At 46.5% G+C, this 17,960-nt stretch overlaps 1 protein-coding gene across 2 annotated transcripts in view; it reads right to left on the reverse strand.

The window, feature by feature from the left end:
• DOK5 (docking protein 5) overlaps nt 1-17,960 on the reverse strand; it is a 150,905-nt gene that overhangs the window by 36,821 nt on the left and 96,124 nt on the right. For both annotated transcript variants that reach the window (XM_027558218.1, XM_027558217.1), the window contains one exon: nt 1,281-1,416. In XM_027558218.1, coding sequence (XP_027414019.1) covers nt 1,281-1,416 — 136 coding nt within the window. The remainder of the gene's footprint in view (nt 1-1,280; nt 1,417-17,960) is intronic.

A 17,960-nucleotide genomic window follows, 5' to 3' on the forward strand; every position in this document is an offset into this window, starting at 1 on the left:
CTCATGACTCACAATTCCCCATACGAGGCACAGTCCCTGCTGTCTCTGCACACTGATGACTATGAAGGTTTACCCCCTAGAGACAGCAAACACACACTGTGGGCAGAATGAAATCTTACAAATAGGTTTCCTTTGTCCTACAAAGTATTACTGATTTTTGTTGTTGGTTTTAGCTGAAATTAACTTCCAACACTTATAAACTGGAAGATACTATACAGACTCAAAGTCTTGATTTACCTGGAAAAAAAAAATCAAGAACTCTCCTACACAGAAACCATGATCTCACGTCAACAGCTGTCTGGTCGTGAGTTTTTGGTATTTGACCCGTTTCCTCTCAGCTCTCTTCTCTCACTTACATTTTTTCTCTGACCACTGCTGACCTTTGAAATGACAACTTCTGTTACACTTGTAAGTATATATGGGCTTCCCTGATAGCTCAGTTGGTAAAGAATCTACCTGCAACGCAGGAGACCTGGGTTTCATCCCTGGGTTGGGAAGATCCCCTGGAGAAGGGAACGGTTACCCACGCCAGTGTTCTGGCCTAGAGAATTCCACAGACTGTATAGACCATGGGGTCGCAAAGAGTCGGACACAACTGATCGACTTTCACTTTCAGAGGTAGATAACCCATGGAGTTGTGTCTATAGATGTCCATACATACGCGAAATGGATTTTTATAGAGAGAGAGAGACTGCAATGGACTGAATATTGTGTCCCCAACCCCAAACTGTTATGTTCAAACCTTAGCCCCCAAGTGATGTTATCAGACAGTCAGGCATATGGCAGGGGCCAGGTCATGAGGGCAGAGCCCCCATGAACGGTATTAGCGTTCTTACAAGAGAGAACCCAGAGATCCCTCACCCCTTCTGCCATTTGCGACACAGTAAAAAGACAGCCAGTTACAAACCAGGAAGTGTCCCCAGAGAATCCGCCAGCACCCTGATCTCAGACTTCTCAGTCTCCCAGTGAGAACAAAATATACTTGCTTTTTATAATTCCCTCAGTGGACAGCATTCTGCTGCAGGAAGGCACTGATTAAGCACGCATTACAAGGGAGGCAAGCAGTGTGCAGGCAGATGACAAGTGGGCTGATGCTTCTTCTGCTCCCAAGTGACTTTCTGGAGCTTTCCAAGGATGCGTGTCATCTGAGTAACACACTGCTGAGTATAGGAGGAAAGCATCTGCCCCCCAAAACACTGACCATATTTTCAGCACAGAGACTGCAAGAGCATTCTGCCACGGTGTGCACAGTGCTTGTAAGAAAGGGCCCCCAGACGTACCATGGAGCTCTTCACGCTCTGCAGCAGGCGCTCGTGCTGCTCCGCTATGGCCAGGGCAGCCGAGTGGACCTTCTGGTAGATGGCCTCCCCATCTCGCGTTTGAAAGACAAACAGCCCTTCACCAGTCTCACACATCCTGTGAAAACAAAGACAGAGGGCTTCTGAAAGCCAGCTTCTCCAAGCTCAATGCACCCAGAGCCCGGAACAACCCAAGATCAGCTTCATTTTTTTGTATGAGATCAGGATTCCTGTTCACATGTGTTGAACAGAGTTAACTGGAATCACAGTGTTTGACAAATTGTCATTAATACAGAAAAGCGGGCAGAGAACCAGTCACTTCGAGCCAACGGGGCGGTGCCCCGTGTTTTTTGTCCTGAAGGTTTTGTTGGAGGTTAATGAACAAATGGTTTCTGGGCTTTCAGTACAATTCCTCTACTTCCCAAAACTGTCAAAGAGGACACCAGGGCGAGGCCTTCCCAGCACAGCTCACAGCTCAGAGACTCACCAGAAACGGGGCCTTTCAGCTCAGAGGTGAGAACGGGTTCTATGGCTCTCAGACTCTGACCTGATCCTCCTTACAGACAATGGCTTGAAGAATGATTTTATTTCTGAAATCAGCTCTGCTTTCCAAAATCATCGATCCAATTTTACTCCAGATTTTCACTCCATGTGATAAATCAAACGTAGCCAAGAGTATTTTAAACAGACATAACTTGAACCAATGTGTGGAATGGAAGAGAAACAGGGAACTCAAGGAAAGACATGTGGGTTTCATCATTAATGTCAGGAATTAAGAGGGGAACCATCTCTACCTCAGGCTGTTAAAAAACAGAAATGAATTGCATTGGTAAGGGAGACTGGTACATACAATTAGACCAGAAACCAGTGTGTTTTAACCACTAATGCGTGTGTGTCTGTGTTTTCTAAGTATGCTTAGTGCTCAGTCGTGTCCGACTCTTTGCAACCCTGTGGACTATAGCCCGCCAGGCTCCTCTGTCCCTGGGATTTCCCAGGCAAGAACACTGGGATGGGCTGCCATCTTCCTTTGTCAGGGGATCTTCCCGACCCAGGGATGGAGCCCATGTCTCCTGTGTCTCCTGCATTGCAAGAGCACATATATACATATATATATATTTGTATACACACACACACAAAATACATATATATACAGTGATATGGGCATACATAATGAATGAATGTATTCAATTATTCTAAATATTTTTGAAGACTTGGATAATTTTCAAAAGAATTTTTTTTTACAGTACAGTTCTGATTTTAATTACATATATCAACAGTTAACCAAGAAGTTGTTTTTGTTTTAAAGAACACTATTCAATTATTACATTGTTTACAATTATTAATAATTTGTTATTCTAAGACACAATCCCTCTCCTTCCACCTCTGAAACTCTTACTGCAAACTGAATATTGGCCTGACTGCCTGAGTTTTGCTTACATCTAGAGATTCACATCAAAAGAACTTTTTAATACAGCATGGGAACCAAACCAATTTTCACCCCAAACTACTGTTAATGATTTTATCTAGTCCAGTCTATGCAATTAGTGCAGTAAAAAAGGAAGATTTATCCTTATCTAATTATCTAAGGTTGGCTCAATATCCCGGCCATATGGCAGTCTTCAGCACGTATAGCATAGAGTATGTTAATTGGCTTGAATTTCACTAGTATGGACCATGTAAGAAGAAAGAGAAAAATTAGAAGGCTCTTTCAACAAACTAACATAAAAACTAGCTTATGAGGTTGACTGTGTGATTTTAATTGTCATTTTAATTCAAAGAATTAAAATTCAAAGCATTTTTACTCAAGTCCTGTTTTGTTCCTGAAGACTTCTTAAAATACTCCCCTCCTCAGCTATCTACTCTCTACTTGCCCCACCACAGAAACGGGACTCTGTCACTTGGCACTCAGTTCTGCAAGGTTTTCACTTTTTTTCACACTTCTTTTTTTCCACCAAATACGGAAATATAACTTGTTAGGAGGAGGGTGACCTCAATCGATTATTTAAGAGAAACAAGTGGCCTTCTGTTTCTTTTAGAGCAGAGGTCATCATTTATTTACTTACTTAGATGTCAACCTTGATTTCAGAAAGTATGAAGGTTCCTGTTAACTGGGACATACTTACAGGATGACTGATCCATATAACAGCAAACCCGCAACTGTGTTTCTAAAGCTTGATGACCCAGGGACTGTAAGGCTTTTGTAACCGCAGCCCACAGTAACGGAGTTTAGAGTGTGACCAAATACTCCGCTGATCTATTTAGTCTATTATCTAGGTGCCATCTAGCTATCTGTTCATCTATCAACTTATAAAATGCTGATGTTTTCTCTTCTGCTTTTAATACTAGTGGTGAAGTGCTTAATTTATATAATGACTCACTAATTGGCGAGAACTCTGAAAAAAATCACTCTTTCACCCACTGTCTGCTTTTGGTTAACATCATGAATCCACCACAACCATCCTTTGGTGACATTTGATTCAGTGATTACTGTGATCAGAAATGAAGGAAATCCAGAGAGCATCAAGTATTCCTGAAAGTCACGGGCTTTCCCTGGCTTCACCTGAGGATCTGAAAGACACACACACTCACACACACAAAAACCCTTACACACACACACACACATATACACACTCACACACAAACCCTTACACACACACACACACATATGCATATATATACACACTTATACACACACACTGACCACTTACAGAAAGTAACAGGAGTTACAACCTCAAATTCCATCAGGGTTTAGACAAAGAACGTGAATGAATGGAGGCAGAGACCTCCCACAACATAGAGCTTCACAGACGATCAGGCATTTACACGCGGAAATGGTGAGCCCCAGTGCAGCCACACTTCTGATCATTTAAGAGAAACCAGAAATCTTGAATTTTTATAGGAAATAATCTGAATTTTTAATGTTGCTACTTTTTCCATTTTCTTTAAGCTGTGGAGGTCAAAATGCCATTTAAGGACCATATCTGGCTGGGAGGCCACCAGTTTGCATTAGGGGACAAAAATGCACTAAAGATCTCTAAATAGATCAGAAATTAGGCCTCTGGTTTGCATTGCATTCATCCGTACATTCAAAGGCATATGCCCTTCAGTGGGAAAGTGTGGCCCAGAAAGTGTGGATAATGAACAAAAATTGACCTCAGAGGCTCTTCCATAGGTCTCTGCGAACCTCCATCCACGAGCTCTTTTATTTCATTCACACACTGCCCCCAACCCAACAGATTTGTTTGGTGCTGTTTCATAAGCAGCTTTACGACGCATTAAAAATGTTGCTGGGGGCCTTCAGTAAAATAATGGGCCAACTCCCCAAGGCAAGTCAGAAGAAAAGGGGAGGGGGGGAGGAAAGGAAAGGAAGTCAAAAGAAAAGCACATGAAAGGAGTGATGGTCTTACATAACCTCGTACGGCAGCGTCTGCCTCACACAAGACGGGGCAAAGATGTTCTGGTTCACCGGCCGCAGACCTGCAAATGCCCACGTGTGAACCGACTCCTTTCTCTCTCTACCCTCTGACTGTGACCGCGGGCACTTTATCTAATGTCCCAGAGGCCCCAGCACTCTTTCCTGATAGACATACACTAACAGAAACCAGCTGACAGACACCCAGAGAAAGAAAAATAAGGAGTTTAAACCGGACCTCCTTCTGTCCTTCGAGAGGATAAGGATTTGGATACAAGAACGCCATGTCCACACAGATGCACTTAGAGCGCTGACGTCCTCAGTAACTGCTTTGCCTAAAAGCCACGCATGCCACTCCAAACCATGAACTATGCACCTGGCTAAGAACCCATCGAAAAACCAAGAGCTCGGAAAGCACTGGGAAATTCAGTCCTTCATACACACGATAAGTGCGTATCGAGGCTGTGGGAAGAAGAAGCGTAGCAGAGGTAATGACCTGGGCTCCAGACTACCCGGCTGGCTTGCCCCGTGCCTGCTTTGAGGCCCGGGACGTGTCCGTAAACCTCCCGAAGCCTGCACTGCCCATCTGAAAAGTGAATATAATGATGGCAACCGTCACCTAAATTGCATTACAAGTATTAGATGTGATACACAGAACGCACACAGCATGTCTTCAAATCACGTGGATGGGAGCCCCACGTGGGCAGACTGTTTTCTGACTTACTCACCGCTTTTCCAGGACCCAGCACGGGCCTCGGCCTTTATCTGGTGCCCAATAAATGACTGTAGGGGCCTCCCTGGCAGCTCAGCGGTAAAGGATCCGCCTGCCAAGCGGGAGACTCAGGTTCGATCCCTGGGTCGGGAAGATCTCCTGGAGAAGCGAATGGCAACCCACTCCAGTCTTCTTGCCTGGGAAATCCCGCAGACAGTGGAGCCTGGTGGGTACAGTCCATGGGGTCGCAAAATAATCAGACACGACTTAGCGACTGAGCACAAGAACAAAGTCACTGTAGAAGAGATGAGGAGACAGCAGGCGGGACTGGGAAAGGAGTTGCTGGGAACGTGACCCAGGCTTCCTCGCCACATGGAATCAACGTGCGAGACACTCAGGCTTCTGAGCAGGGACAGCTCTGTGAACGTCAATACACAACTTTCATTTGCTGGTCAGACCTCTGTATCTCCTACTGAATATTTTAAATCAACTCATTTTTTTTCTCTTAAACAAATATGTTGTAAATGGGATGATCAAATCCATATCATGAACCAGGAGGCTCTGCCATAAATTGGAAGTAGACATGAACAGAAATGCGACGAAACGCTCCGTTTCGGGCCTCTGTCCAAGATTCAAGCTGAGCGCTCGCTCACTTTTCAGTCACGGCCAGCCGCGTCTCAGTCTCTGCGAGCCCATGGGCTGCAGCACGCCAGGCCTCCCTGTCTGCCTCTATCTCCGGGAGTTTGCTCAAACCCACGTCCATCAAGTTGGAGACGCTCTCTAACGATCTCATCCTCTGCCACCCCGTTGTCCTTTTGCCTTCAGTCTTTCCCAGCGTCAGTGCCTTGTCCAATGAGTTGGCTTTTCCCATCAGGTGGCCAAAGTAGTGGAGCTTCAGCTTCAGCATCAGTCCTTCCAATGAATAGTCAGGGTTGATTTCCTTTAGGATGGACTGGTTCGTATTCCCTCTCAGTAACACACAGGTAAATTAGAAACTGTTAGAGGATGCACTGTTTTAAGACATGTGGCATGAACTGTGTTACTTCTCCCTTTACTAATAAAGGGAAGAGTTTAGGTGTTTGTTATTAAGGAAAAAAAAAAAAGACAGCAGGCAACCCACTGAAATGGTTCTCTATAATTTAGTCAAAAAGGTAACTGAAGAGAAAATGACTTCATCCCTGGAAGAGTCACATTCAGTTAACACGATGTCTCTACCACCTAAAGTCACCTCCCACTGCGGGGAGATACACATGCAGTTTGCAGAGCCCTGCTCTGGGGGCGCAGGAGACAGGACCTCCCCGTCCCAGCTCCCTCGCATGCTGTGACCTTGGGCAAGTCTCTGGCCTCTTGAAGCCAGCCTCATGTTTCTAATATGAGTAATAAACTCACCCAAACTTCAGAGGGCAGTGGGAAATCTTGTTTTATATTTAGCAAAGGACCTGACATCAAGTAAACATTTAATTAGGACTGGGTGTTGTTACTTGAGCTCTTTAAAACGTCAAAGCCAACGAGGACGATGTCCTCGGGGAAAACGTCACGAGACAGACACAACCACAGCCTAGAGGGAAACGTGGGTGACCGCAGCCCGGGACGCAGGTGCCCGTGGGTGACCGCAGCCCGGGACGCAGGTGCCCGTGGGTGACCGCAGCCCAGGACGCAGGTGCCCGTGGGTGACCACAGCCCGGGACGCAGGTGCCCAGGAAAGCAGGCGTGCAGCAGGGCAGGCACGCCCGGGGCCGCCTGACAGCACAGCAGTGGAAACCCCTTCTTTGGGAGCAGAGTCATGAACTCAGACAGATGAAGTTTCCCTTTAAGGAGAGAATCCGAGAGTCCACTGTTACTGAGTAAAAACTATTATGATGAGGGGTTTTCCCTGGTGGCTCAGTGGTAAATAATCTGCCTGCCAAGGCAAGACATGTGGGATCAAAAGTCTGATCCCTGATCCAACAAGATGCCACACCCCTCAGAGCAAACAGGCCCACGCGCCACAACCACGGAGCCTGTGCTCCAGAGCCCGGGAGTCACAGCCGCTAAACCCTCATGTTGCTGAAGCCCCTGTGCTCCAGGGCCCGTGCTCCACAGCAAGAGGAGCCACCACGAGGAGCAGCCTGGCCACCACAACTAGAGAGGAGCCCCTGCTCGCCCAGCTAGAGGAAGTCCGAGCAGCAGGGAAGACCCAGCACGGCCAAAAATAAATCAATTAATTAAAAAAAAAGATGATCCTTAAAAGAAACCCCAAAAACGATGACGGGAAATATCGTGTGTTTTGTTTCTCCAGCTCCAGGAAGCTCCAGGTGTCCGTCCTGAAGTGTCAGCCACACCTTAACAACGGAGCGATCAGGATGAAGACAAAGGCCCCGATCCCAGCGCGCGCTGCTATATGCTGTCCTCTCTCCCGGGGGTTTGTCTTCAGTGTCGCCAGGGCTCCTGTGACCAGACCCCTCACACACACACACAAACGTCAGGATCGCTTTTCAGATACACGTCCTAACCCTCCTGTGTGTGGGCTTGAAGGTTTGCGGGGGAGAAAATGAACTATCCGAAGCCATGCAACCGGCTAGAATAAGAGAGGGTGGCAGTTTATTACTCGCATCTGTTCCCAAAGATTTAACATGTAAACACAGTCAAAGAGGGATGATGACTTTTATCTTCCTTTTTTGCTTTTTTAAGCCAAGACCTCGATCTAAGTCTTTCTGTCAAGGATGCATTTTTCCTCATCCTTCCAAATATAGCAGTTTATAAGGAGCTGGTTGGAAATGAAATGCTAGTCTCAGTTTTTAAACTCAAAGATCATGTTCAGTTGCTCAGTCATGTTCGACTCTTTGTGACCCCATGGACTGCAGCACACGAGGCTTCCCCGTCCTTCAATATCTCCCAGAGGTTGCTCAAACTCATGTCCATTGAGTTGGTGATGCCATCCAGCCATCTCATCCTCTGTCATCCCCTTCTCCTCCTGCCTTCAATCTTTCCCAGCATCAGGGTCTTTTCCAATGAGCCGGCTCTTCGAATCAGGTGACCAAAGTATTGGAGCCTCAGCCTCAGCATCAGTCCTTCTGATGAATATTCAGCATTGATTTCTTTAGGATGGACTGGTCTGATCTTGCAGTCCAAGGGACTCTCAAGCACTCTCAAGAGTCTTCTCCAGCACCACTAATTAGCTTCACCTGATGAGATGAAAAGTGTGTACAGGGAAACTGCTGAACACGGCTTGATGATAACGTGTCCAAAACGGATGCGTTGTCAGCCTACCCCACAGACCCCCACTTTGGCAAGCTCTGCAGTTTTAGCTGCTTCTGGGGAGTCATGAACTCCTCTATTTTTCTCCTAACCCACATCCAACCAGTGAGTAAGTTTCTTGGGCTTTAGCTTCAAAACGCTTAAGCCCACTTTCACTCACTGCTACCAGAGTCGTCACAGCCACACTGCCCCTTCCCCTGAGCATCGCCGTGACGCTCCTCTAACTGGTTTTAGTCAGACAGAGTCTAATTTAAAAAAAACGAAACCAGACCATGTCACCTCGTTGCTTAACACTCCCTGTGTAGCCGAGAACTTATCATTGCTTAGTCACTAAGTCAGGTCTGACTCCTTGGGACCCCATGGGCGGCAGCATGCCAGTCCTCCCTGTCCTTCACTATCTCCTGGAGTTTGCTCAAACTCATGTCCATTGGTCCATTGAGTTGGTGATGCCATCCATCCGTCTCATCCTCTGTCGCCCCCTTCTCCTCCTGCCCTGCTTTCCCAAGTCAAGAATTTCACCTTGTCCAACAAGGGTTCTGATCTTTCCCATGGGCTCCTGGGAGGTCAGGGGTTTTGCTTGCCTGGGGTTCCTGACCAGGCAAAGAGTAACAATACGGTTCAGGATGAGCTTTGGGTCACGTGGCATCTGTGCGCCTGGAGCTGGAGATCTTCACCTGTGCAGTTGATGACTAACCCACCGTGCGGGCGATGCAGGCTCAACACTCGGACGCTGCAGGTCAGGGAGTGCCCCGGATGGCAGCGCTCCGTGTGAACGGCACACACCGAGACCAGGAAACATCACCCGCTTGCTCTGCTCCCCATCGCCTGCCCGTCCTCTCCTGGCTGACGTTAGTCTGTGTCGTCTCTGTAATGAGCTATGAGTTTCACAGCTTTCAGTGAATTCTGAGTCATCCCAGCAAATGATTCCACCTTTGTGGTATGGGAACCCCTGAACTTGAAATCGGTGTCGGAAGAGAGACAGGTCTTGGGGACCATTTCTTCAGACTGTGCAGCTCCCAGTGGCTCCCACGTGATTAGGACCAAAGGCCAGACTCTTGTCCGTGGCCCCCGAGCCCCACACGGCCTGGGCCTGCCACGCCTCCGCCTCCGTCACGCGGCGCTTCCCTTCCACCTGTTCCGCTCCAGCCCTGCCGGCCGCCTGGCTCTGCTCTACACACTCCCCCTCCGCACCCCTCCTTGTGCCGGAATCCTCTCCCGTAAGATCCCACGTGGCTCGCTCCCTCACCCCTTTCAGGCCTCCAACTCATACGTCACTGACCGAGCAAAACCAGTCCTCTATCCCTTTTTAAACCTGGGCCCCCCTCTGGCACTTTCCATCACCTTATTTTCCATATGGGACTCACATGTCCCAACATCTATTTTACTTTTTCTTAATGTTTGCTATTGCCTGCATCTCCTCTCCTCTGGAGAGTACATTTCAAAACTGAACATCAGTTTTATTTATTGCTACATCCACGCTGTTTGGAACCACACTAGCTCTTAGGGTGCACTCAGGGAATGTGTGATGAAAGACGGTTCATTTTCACTAGCCCTTAACTAGAATTCTGAGGCCGTGTCACACATAGAGTGCTCACATCCACTAGAGGGCATCACCTACGAGAAAATGGTCTCACCACACCAATGGCCAACGGGTGAAAAATGCCTGTAAAAAGTGCCCAGCATCACTAACCACCAGGGAAATGAAGCCCACAATGAAGTACAATCTCATACCTGTGAGAATGGCTACTGTGAAAAGGGCAAGAGATGACAAGTGGTGATAAGGACGCAGAGAAAAGGAAATCCGTGTGCCCTGCCGGTGGGGATTTAAATTGGGGCAGCCACTGTGAAACACGGTATGGTGCTTCTTCAAAAGAACAGAGTTGCCAAAAGATCCAGCAATTCCACTTCTGGCATATTTCCAGAGGACATGAAGTCATCATCTCAAAGAAATGTCAGCACACCTGTGTTCACTGCAGCATTGTTTACCACGGCTGAGACGCGGGAACCACCAGAGAGTCCACTGACGCGTGAGTGGATAAGAAGCAACACACGGGAATATCACTGAGTTGCAGAAAAGAGAAGAAACTCCTGCCAGTCTTGACAATGCAGATGGACCCTGGGGGCATTATGCTAGGTGAAGCAGGTCAGAGCAAGAGAGACAAATACTGTGTGATCTCACTGACTTGTGGAATCTTAAAAAAAGCCAAACTCACAGACACCACGAATAGAAAGGTGGTTACCAGGGGTTGGGGCGGAGGAAAACAGGAGATGTTGGTCTAAGGGTATAGACTTCCAGCTGGAAGGTAAATTCTGGAGATCTAATGTACAGCGTGGGGCCCATCATTGGAAATACTGTATTGTATACCTGGAAGACAGCAGATCTTAAGTGTTCTCACCACAAAAAGGGGTAATTATGTGAGGCTGAAATGGAGCAGGACCGCATGGTCCCTGCCCCCCAACCTCCAGCCATGCCCTCTGCCTGCCTTCTGTCTGTGGGAAACCTTAGTCAAAGAATACCTTTAATCAGAAAAGTGAGAAATGCTGAAACAAAGGAAAACAGTCAAAGGAGACTAACCGGTAATAATGCAGTCATTAAGCATCGTCAAGGACCTTTAGTTCTTCCTCGAGGGCTGTAGATGACATTCTGTGCCACGTCCTGTGAGCTGTCTTACAGATTCCAAAACCCGAGGTGGAGGAGTTAACTATGTGATGACCAGACTGTTCCCAGGACATGAGGGACCACAGCAGAGAACTGGCCACAAATAAACGGGGACAAACAGACCCTGGGACTGAAGACAAGCTGTGAAACAGTCAAGATGCTGCGGTCAGACCACCGATGACCGACGAGAAGGTGACCATGCTGCTCGGCATGCCCCGCCCCCCAGCTGTGTCTGTCAAAGCTCTCACCCCTGCTTGTCAGCAGGGGCTGGACAGACATCCACCACCCTCACCGGCCCCCACAGCTGCCGGCATCTGAAATGCAGCAGACTTTCCTTTCCAGCAGCCTGGCCTGTTTGTTGACAGCCGGACCCCGAGTGCATACTCTTTCAGTAGGTAGGTGACGACGGTGTTAACGAACCTTATCACGGTGATCCTTCCGCAATACATACATGTATCAAATCATCACCTTGTACATCTTAGACTTAAATGATGTTCTATGTCATTGGTGCCTGAATAAAGCTAGACAAATAAATAAATTAAATACAAATACACCTTACATTTTTTTAAAGATGGCCACAAGACAGGAGGCATTGATGAGTGTCTAATTTCTTTTTCCAAAGATCATAAGAAAGTCATCCTTTCCTTTAGGGATTTCATATGCTAAGACCATAGACGTTCAGAGGCAAAGGGGACTTGGTTAAGCGTCTTACGATGGCCCTGACTGTGTTCACACCTGAACACCTAGCACAGCGCCTGGCAGAGAACAGACGTGCAATCGTGAACGATCTACTAAAGATGAGGATTGAAGAGGTCACTTCCTGGAGTACAAAGGGGACTCTCCCTTCTGGTTTCACACATGCCTCCACGCAAGGAATGCTTATAATGCTTGTCACTTTTATAATTACAGTTACTTTTTAGATCAATGCTAATGAAGAATGAACAGCCATATAAGTACAACTGTAGCTTCTGTTTGCTTTCAAAAGAAGAATTTCGCTTCTTCTGAGCAAGACCGTGTGGGATCAAGCATATTTATATACTTTGCAATGGCCTATGTGGCTCCCCGATGGCTCAGTGGTGAAGAATCCACCTGCCAATGCACGAGAGGCGGGTCTGATCCCTGGATCAGGAAGATCCCCTGGGGAAGAAAAGGGCAACACTCCAGTATTCTTGCCCGGGAAATCCCACTCCAGTACTCTCGCCTGGGAAATCCCACTCCAGTACTCTCACCTGGGAAATCCCACTCCAGTATTCTTGCCTGGGAAATCCCACTCCAGTATTCTTGCCTGGGAAATCCCACTCCAGTACTCTTGCCTGGGAAATCCCACTCCAGTACTCTTGCCCGGGAAATCCCACTCCAGTATTCTTGCCTGGGAAATCCCACTCCAGTATTCTTGCCCGGGAAATCCCATGGACAGAGGATCCTGGAGGGCTACAGTCCACGAGGTCACGAAGAGCTGGACATGACTTAGCAACTAAACAACAACCATGACCTATGTGGGAAAAGAATAAACAGGTGGATATATGCGGATATATGCGGATATATAAAGGTTCCCTTTGTGTAACCTGAAACTAACATAACATTGTAAATCAACCATACTCCAAAAAAAAAAAAAAATTAAGTTCTCTAATCAACATAGTAGGAAACACGGAATACATTTGCTCATTTGCTTTCAATCCTTTAGTAAGAATGAATATACGCTCTATAAAATACTTAGAAGTAAGAGATTACTAAGTAGCTTGTAATCAAGAAGACAAATAGAGAATACCCAAAGATTTATATTAGAATAATGGTCCTTTTTTACCTTAAACTCATCAATTAGAGGAAGATAAAATTTTCTTCTTCAATGAAATGTTAAACAGTCTCTTAAAACAGACTGTTTTACCAATTAGTATTGTTTGTAAAGTGATATACAGAAGACACAGATGACTTCTTTTCCAAGACTGTTCAGATGCCTTTACATCCAAAAAAGTCTTTTTCACCAATTTCTGCACTCCATTTAAGAAAAAGGATGGGTCTATGCAATGTCAGTTTTAACATGTTCTTGGCATACTTCAAAGTTTCTCTTAAAACGATGTCAAAAGCACAAGAGAGACATTCCTCGGCTGGTAGAGAGAGGCGCCCAGGGGTGGTACTCATCCCCGGTGTCCCGCCACACGTCACCTGATCCCCTCCCATCCTTGCAGGCGCTGAACCCAGGGCGTCCATTTAAATCAGTCAGGAGGTGGGGCGGGGCCTGGCGCTGACGGTGGGACCTGGGCAGCCAGCTGTGAAATTCACAGGGCAACTGACTGGGTACCTGGCACCATGCTTCAGAAAGTAACGTTTACAGAACAGTTCTGCGGGGACGCTGCAGTTACAACTCCATGTCAACTGGATCTTCCCGTAAAAAATCAGAGACCCTGCCAGTCTGATCTGCTTCACTGTTTCAGGGCTTCCAAGTGGAAAGAAACAAATAGAAGACTAGAAAATACTCAAAAATAAAATAAGCAACGTGTCCCTTCCCCTGCCTCCCACCCTCCCCATAAGCTAACTGTTCTTTATCTCTGGGGGTAATGAGTAGCAATTAATTGTGCAATTGCACTTTATTATAGACTACAGATTATTTATCAACTCCGGATTTCTTAAAAAAAAACAGAAACCCACAGAGGAATGGTTAGATTTGCCTACACTGGGAAAGAGAGGGATAAACACAATCTAGAAGACTCTTAACAACCTTTGGTCATGATACTGCAGCACAGGAGAGATGAATGATCCTGACTGTAAGTGCTGTACTCAGAACCAAAAGGACAAACAGGAGGTTTCGGAGTTAAACTAAGATAATTATGCACGAGTGCTGGTTGTGTAGTATGCCTTCTCTTCCTTCGCTCTGTAGAGGTCATTAAGAACTAGGCTGTGAAAGTGTTAGTCACTCAGTCACGTCTGATTCTTCGCAACCCCATAGACTGCAGCCCGCCAGGCTCCCCGTCCATGGGATTTTCCAGGCAAGAACACTGTCGTACCCATTCCCTTCTCCAGGAGATCTTCCCAACCCACAGATTGAACCCAGGCCTTCTGCACTGCAGGCAGATTCTCTGCTGTCTGAGCCACGGGGGAAGTCCAAGAACCAGGCTAGAGGGCACATACGTAACTCATGACTGATTCATGTTGTTATAGCAGAAACCAACTCAACATCGTAAAGCGATTATCCTCTGATTACAAATGAATTTTACATAATTATTTAAGAGAAAGAACTAGGCTAACCTAGTAGAGCTGTCACACTTAGCCTTCTTAGGAATCTTAGGGCTGGGGAGTAAGAAGACCTGCGTGTATTTCTGAATCCACCTTTCACTCACTGCTCTGGTGTGCCTTTGGATCAGTTGCACCGATGCCCAAGCTTCCTCTTAGGATGCGAATAATAATATCCCCTGGTTTATATGACCAGCAAATGACTTAAATGAGATAGTGCGTATAAAATGTTTCATATAACAACTTTCTTACAGCAGTTAAGTGAAAGTGTTGGTGGCTCAGTTGTGTCCGACTCTGTGACCCCATGGACTGTAGCCTGCCAGGCTCCTCTGTCTATGGAAATCTCCAGGCAATACTGGAGTGGGTTGCCATGCCCTTCTCCAGGGGATCTTCCCAAGCCAGGGACAGAACCCAGGTATCCTGCACTGCAGGCAGACTGTTTACCATCTGAGCCACAGGGAAGCCCCTTCCTTACAGTACGGGCTCAGTAAATATCACTAGTCGTTCAATGGCTGACATGCCTGCTACAGTATGGACCTGACAATTCTTTGTTGCTGGGGTTGTTCTCTACAGGTTACGCTGTGACAACTAAAAATGCCTCCAGACACCGCCAAGTGTCCTTTGGGGGCAAAATCACCCCCTGGTTGAGAACCACTGTTCTGTATCTCAGCACCGTGATGAGTGATATTGCTAATTATAGTCAAATAGCTGCCTTTCGTTAATTGCTTTGAGCAGTAATTAAATACTCTGTTGGACACACTTTGTTAAGATTTTTTTTTAAACTTCACAGGTCTTCCGAAAGCGTCAGTACCTCCTTCCGGCTTTGCGAGAACCGCACCATTCCACAAAGTCCTCAAAGCAGCTCCTGACACGGAGTCAACACCTGTAAGAATCTACTTCGCTTCTTTTCAGTGACGGTGTGAGATCTCAAGGCTCCTGGAGGACCCACGTGGAGTCAGGGTGACGCCATCTAGAAGGAGCAGGACTGTGAGATACAACCCAGGATCCTCATCTGGCCTCTGAGTCAGCCCAAGCCTGAAGCCAGCCGTGCCACCTGCACTGGCTCTGAGGGTCCGTGGATCTCTCTGCTCTTTGCATCCCTTTGGGTTGACACAATTGCCTAGTACCTGCCAGGTGTTAACGTGGGTGTTTGTCTATGCACCTTTGTTAATCTGCACAGCCATCTTGTGGGAGACAGAATATTACACTCATTTCACAGGTGGCTGATGGAAGCGCAGAGAGTTAACTCATTCACTCAAGGTCCCACAACCAGTATGAGACTAACTCTAATTTCATTTCCTCCGACTCCCAGCCTAGCTTATTACACACACCCCATTGTCAATCTTGGTGCCTCAAAATGGGCCATTCAACAGGAATAACACTTAGTTTCAGCTCAAACACAGGTTCTGTCCAGACGGAGCAGAATTCTCCCTGAGGTCTTTGGGAAGACTGCCTGTGTCCTAGAGGGGAATGCTGTGATGCCTTTGCAGACGCATGCTGGATATGTGAAAACCACCTGCCCGGAGAGACTTAACTCCTGTTCACCTATCAATGTAAGACAAGGAGGAAATTATCTTGTTTTGAACACATCCAAAAATAGCCAAGGGAAAAAATTATCTTCACTAATAAAGCAAGGCAGATATGAAATCTTCACACTTGGGGGAACATGAACGATCTTATTATCCTGAGCATCTTGATGGTAACTATAAAAATCCATCTAATTTGAGGTTCAGGCAAAATATAAAATGGTAATATCACCTTGCATTTAATACTGTCTGGATCCTGCAAACCCAGTCCTGCTCCAAAAGTTCCTATAACAAAATCTCAAAGACACTATGTAATAGAAGCCCAGCACCTTCTGGGTCATCTATATCCATCACTGCTTTTACCTACAACCACCCCAAAAGGAAGTTAATTACTTAGATAAACATAAAAGGGAAGTTAAACACTTCATCCACAGTCAACAGCTAATAAAAAACAGAGATCAGACTCCACTGCTGGCTTTCAAGACAGAGGAAGGGGACTATGTACCAAAGAGTGTGGGTAGCCTCTAGAAGGTGCAGACGGCTGGCAAGAAAACAGGAAACTCAGTCCTACAACATGGAGCTGAACTCAGCCCACAGCCCAAATGAGGCTCAAAGCAGGTTTATCCCCAGAACCTTGAGAAAAATCTTGCTTTTGTGAATCGTAGAGCAAAGAGCCAGCTGAGCCAGGCTGTGTCTCGACTTCTGACCTGATAAACGGCTGTGACTTTTAAGTAAAAAAATACATATAAATAAATCAATTGCTCCCACTCAGTGTTTAAAGAAAAAGAATAGAGATCAGACCTTAGGGTTTCTCTGACTCCCAAACCAGGGCCCCTTATGCACACAGCACGCTGTCTGAGAAAGGAGTCAGGTCCTGAGAGCACAGCCCAGCACTTGGCCTTCTGACCGTTCATTCGGTCTCCAGTTTGCACAGCCCCACAAAGCACGACCACTGAACAAGGATGCTGTTCAAAATCCACACATATCCCAGGTCCCTACAACATCTGAGGCACAACGCTGTGGGGATGAGCTGTAGGTGTTAACAGTATCTAACCACTGGAGTGCTTGCACGAAATACCCCAAAGGACAGAACACAGAGCGGAAAGTCATGAACTAAAAAGCGCTTTCATTTTCCAAGTCAATGTTCATGCTGTGGTCAAAGACAATCGGAATAGTTTGGAAACTCACGTCTTCAGCGTACCTTCTTTTCCTCCACCACTTCTTGCACTCGAGCTCCGTATACTCTTCCCACATCCACATCGGCCACCTCTGTCCTCTTACTTACAAAATGTGAACACACTTACACAACAACACACACACAATCACACACAATAACACAATAACATGAACAATAACTAACACAAAATAACATATATACACAATAACAACACATGCACAATAACACGCACAATAACACACACACACAATAACACAATAACACAGATTAACACAATAACATACACAATAACTAACATACACAATAACATGCAAGAAAAATGGAAAAATATGAATTTTGGAATAAATGTTGCCCAACTGGAGAAGGGAATGGCAAACCACTTCAGTATTCTTGCCTTGAGAACCCCATGAACAGTATGAAAAGGCAAAATGATAGGACACTGAAAGACGAACTCCCTGGGTCAGTAGGTGCCCAATATGCTCTGAAGCTGAAACTCCAGTACTTTGGCCACCTCATGCAAAGAGTTGACACATTGGAAAAGACTCTGATGCTGGGAGGGATTGGGGGCAGGAGGAGAAAGAGGATGAGATGGCTGGATGGCGTCACTGACTCGATGGACGTGAGTTTGAGTGAACTCTGGGAGTTGGTGATGGACAGGGAGGCCTGGCGTGCTGCGATTCATGGGGTCCCAAAGAGTCGGACACGACTGAG

This window comes from Bos indicus x Bos taurus, chromosome 13 (assembly GCF_003369695.1).
Source record: "Bos indicus x Bos taurus breed Angus x Brahman F1 hybrid chromosome 13, Bos_hybrid_MaternalHap_v2.0, whole genome shotgun sequence".
NCBI classification, from domain to species: domain Eukaryota; kingdom Metazoa; phylum Chordata; class Mammalia; order Artiodactyla; family Bovidae; genus Bos; species Bos indicus x Bos taurus.